The 4255-nt window shown below is 37.4% G+C and overlaps 1 protein-coding gene across 1 annotated transcript in view; it reads right to left on the reverse strand.

Annotated features, from left to right (window-relative positions):
• LOC101663554 (2-oxoisovalerate dehydrogenase subunit beta, mitochondrial) overlaps positions 1-4255 on the reverse strand; it is a 61689-nt gene that overhangs the window by 3175 nt on the left and 54259 nt on the right. The window contains exon 4 of the mRNA XM_004696530.2: positions 896-1029. Coding sequence (XP_004696587.2) covers positions 896-1029 — 134 coding nt within the window. The remainder of the gene's footprint in view (positions 1-895; positions 1030-4255) is intronic.

A 4255-nucleotide genomic window follows, 5' to 3' on the forward strand; every position in this document is an offset into this window, starting at 1 on the left:
GAGGACCTAATGTCGGGGGTTTAAGTGGAGAGAAAATGTTTTGAGAATGATGTACAAATGCGCTTTACACAATTGATGTGTGTATGGATTGCCATAACAGTTGTATGAGCCCCTAATAAAATGTTAAAAAAAACAACAACAAAGGAATATTATGTGTCATCAGTGCTATAACTACACCCTGGTTGACACATCCCTCCCTTGTGACCCCTCTGTTAGGGGATGTCGCATTGTCTACAGCAGGGTTTTTGGTTTCTGCTCCAACCTACCTCATTCTCAACAATTATTGTTTTTTGTTTGTTTGTTTGAGTTTTCTGATGCCTTTTACCTGATCCCATCAACACCTCATGATCACACAGGTTAGTGTGCTTCTTCTATGTGGGCTTGTTGCTTCTCTGCTAGATGGCCACTTGTTTAATGTCAAGTCTTTAAGACCACAGACGCTACATCTTTTGATAGCCAGGCAAACGTGCCTCTCTTTTCCCAAGCAATGAGTGTGGCTAGCAAACCCTTCCCTGGAAACTAAACTCCGCATAAAGCTGTCATAGCTGCAAACTGTGTCTGTGACCACCCATGTGAGTCTTATTTTAAATTGCATGAATTATTTGATATGATTTAGTACGTTATTTGGCAGGGGTGAACACTGAAATTTTTTTTCCTATATAAATCAGTGGGAATTGCTTCTTAATTTTACGCCACTTCAGTTTACAAAATATTTCCTAGGAAGACTAGCAAGGGCAGGTAACCTGAATCTCTTTAAAATATGCCCAGGCACTAACTCAAAGGTAACAGAGCATTGCAAAGATTCAGTAGCAGGGCAGGGAGCAGAGGTAATCTTTCAGGAATTAATGGGCTTAACCATCTAGAAGTGTCCATTCAAAATCCGTGATGTCCTTACCTGATCAAACGCAGGGAAAATATAATCTGCGAACTGAATTTCTGCAATGGCAGTAGCACCAGTAACTGCGATTCCAATTCCAAACCCAACAATTCCTTGTTCACACAGTGGGGTATTGAAAACTCTGTCTTTCCCTAAGAGAAACAGAATAACTTTAATTTCACGAATGTTAGTGATATAATTCAACAACACTAAAAAACGGCAGTTAAGTTGATCATGGTGGGATGGGAAAAATGGTGGAGGGAAAAAAATTGTGCTACCTTTCTGGTAATTAGCATGCCTTAAGAAGAAGCCAAAGTACCTATCCAAGAGCAATAACAAGGAGTTTAAAGAGCTGAGAAGAAATTCCAGTTTTGCCCACTAATGACAAAAAAGAATTTGGAGCTTGTGTTTCTTGAAAGCAGGGCTTCCAGGTATATTTAAGTGTGACACCTTGCTAGAATTTGAATTTCTACCCTAGATATACTGAAGCAGATTCTACGTTTTAATAAGATCAAGATTCTAATTCAGTACATCAGAGATGGAAATGCGAATTCTTAGCTTGGAGTTGATCCAGAATTTATCGAGTTGGCTACAGCTTCAAAGTAGTACAGGAGCTTGATAACTATCATTGGAGAGCCACTGACGTCAAGGGGTACAACTCAATTTTTACTTGAAATTTCATCACCTCTCAAACAACATCTACCCTTTTGTGTGTGTTTGTTGGAGGCATGCAGGGGTAGGCGGGTGGCAATATCTAATTTCAGAGAGTTTGGTGGACCCAAACAATAGCCAAACAACCAAAAGTCCTGGGACAGATCTAGGATTCATATTTTTCATTCCATGTTCTAAGGATATCAGTTCTTCTTGGTGAGTGGAGGTCACTGTCAACTCAATCATTTCTTTTGAATACAAATCACCAATCGAGCAGGTGTTGGAAAATGCCAACAAAACGCACACACATCCTGGAGTGTGCAAGTTTAAAGCAGCTGTGAGAACTTACAAAGTATGAGTCATGCGCATCACAAGCTGGGAACATCATCTGAAAGTGTGACCTCTATCCTCATCAGTTTCCTATTTGACTTCAAGTAGCTTGGTAATTTTTGAAAATCTATGACTCCATTGAACTAAGAATAATTACTGGCAGAAAATGGAACACAGATTGCCACTGCCACAATGAATCCATAGGCCTGGAATACCTGAACCATCTTAATCAAAGCGTTCTTTTGACTTCAACTTCATTTGATTCAGATGTTTTTCGTTTCATAAGAAATTACACCCTTTTTTTTTCAATCAAGAGAAGTTGAGTATCTCAGAACGTTCATACTACGCCAAAGCATATTTGGTTTAAGGAAGCAGTTTAGCAACTCTCTCCAACACAGTCTGTTTTCCTAATCAGGTAGTGATGAGGGAGAACAGCACAAACAGATGTACGCACTGGGTGACTTCTTTTATCTTGTCGTGCCAGTACGCTGGTGTTAACTTGACACACCTAGCATTGCAAAGAGGGAACTGATGCATTCAGTAGTTGAGCTACAAGGCAAGAGAGATCTGGGGTCAAGTCTTCTCATCACAAAATGAAACTCTCTGAGACTCAATGTCTAATCTGTACACAAAGAATAATGATACTGAATTCCTAATGCTGCCTGGAAAATTACTAAAAAAATTTACATATATATTAAATAAGTACTTCCAAACCAAACTTGCTGCCATCAAGTCAATTCTTATCCACAGGAACCTATAGGGCAGAGCAGAAGTGCCCCTGTGGGTTTTGGAGACTGTAAATCTTCACAGAGTAGAAAGCCTACTCGTGCTCCTACAGAGCAGCTGGTGGTTTTCAAAGTACTGACTTTTCAGTTAGTAGCCCAACATGTAAGCACTATGCGACCAGGACTCCTTTAATAAATACTTACAAAATACCTAATATGATACAAATATTCTTCTAATTGCTAGGGATACAGTAGCAAATACAACCAAAACAACAAAAATCCCCTGGCCTTATGGAACTTCCACTCAGTCAGAAGAACCAGACAATAAAATAAATAAATTAATTAAGATAGAGATGATGTTTGGGATAAGTGCTAAGAGTGCAAACAAAGCAGTATTTCACAAAAGAAAGACCTGGTGAACTGCTTCCATAAAGATTACAGCCAAGAAAAGCCAATGGAGCAGTTCTATAGGAACAAGGGAGGTGGATACAGTCAAAAGATAGGGCCAAAAGGATGCCCTGATGAGATGAATGTGGAGAGAGAGGCTAAGGCTGATTCAGCAATTTGGGGCCAAAGCAATCTGAAGGACAGAGATGCAATTAACTGAGAAAGGAGTAACTATTAAGAATGAGAACAGATGGAGATGAAGCATTTGAATATTTACCAAAGTGGATCTTTCAAAGTTTATGAGTAAAAAGCATGACACTAAAACCGAAAAACCCACTGCCAAACACAGTAGCATTTATGGTCCAGTTTTCAGGGCAAAGAGAAACCTGCCAATGAAGAGAAAATGTAACTAAAAGCTAACTAGAGCAAGATTCTTATAATTTCACACTCAGGTGTCTGTGTTTGAAATGTGGTTCTACTTGACCAAACAGAACCTACTTGTAATTAGAATCAACCAATTTTAAGCATTTGCATCAATCACAATATATGGAATTACTTTAGCTTTACTTAAAACCTGATAAAAACAGAATGAAAGTAAATAATTCTTAGCCTAGATACTGTGTATATTTAATTTAATCCTGTTGGATTCAGTTTTGTTTTATAGAATGGGGTAAAACTACAGATTCCCTCCCGACCTCAGAGTGATAGTATAAAACTTAAGGAAAGTGGTATCAATTAAAAATTTTAAAGTTGTAAGCTAAGGCAGTATTCTGTAAGAGTCCTCCCATCCCATTTCTTTTTTTTTTTTCATTGTCAAGAAAATTTACATTAAGTATATAAACCTGTATTCATACCAATAAACTGTGTAATATTTCAGTTTCCTTTGTTAATAAAGTATAACATGTCATCTTTTTACTTATATGTCACTGTTTATAAAATGCTGTCATAACAGAAACATGCTTTACTTTTGTTGCTCTTTTCATGACATGTCTAATTATATGTCATGGTGATTGACATGCATTATATTCAATATTCAGAAAGAAGTGTTATCCCAATAAAAGAAATTATTCAGAACTACCCAGGTTGACCTTGCAGAATATATTAATGTTTCTTTCTTCCAAGACATTTCTATATGCCACAAATCTTATATTCTATGGCATTTTGGGGAAAACTTTTTTTTTTTTTAAACATTTTATTAGGGGCACATACAACTGTTATGGCAATCCATACACACATCAATTGTGTAAAGCGCATTTGTACATCATTCTCAAAACATTTTCTCTCC

This window comes from Echinops telfairi, unplaced genomic scaffold, assembly GCF_000313985.2.
Source record: "Echinops telfairi isolate 266 unplaced genomic scaffold, ASM31398v2 ScPeMD7_3533;HRSCAF=4204_0, whole genome shotgun sequence".
Classification (NCBI taxonomy): domain Eukaryota; kingdom Metazoa; phylum Chordata; class Mammalia; order Afrosoricida; family Tenrecidae; genus Echinops; species Echinops telfairi.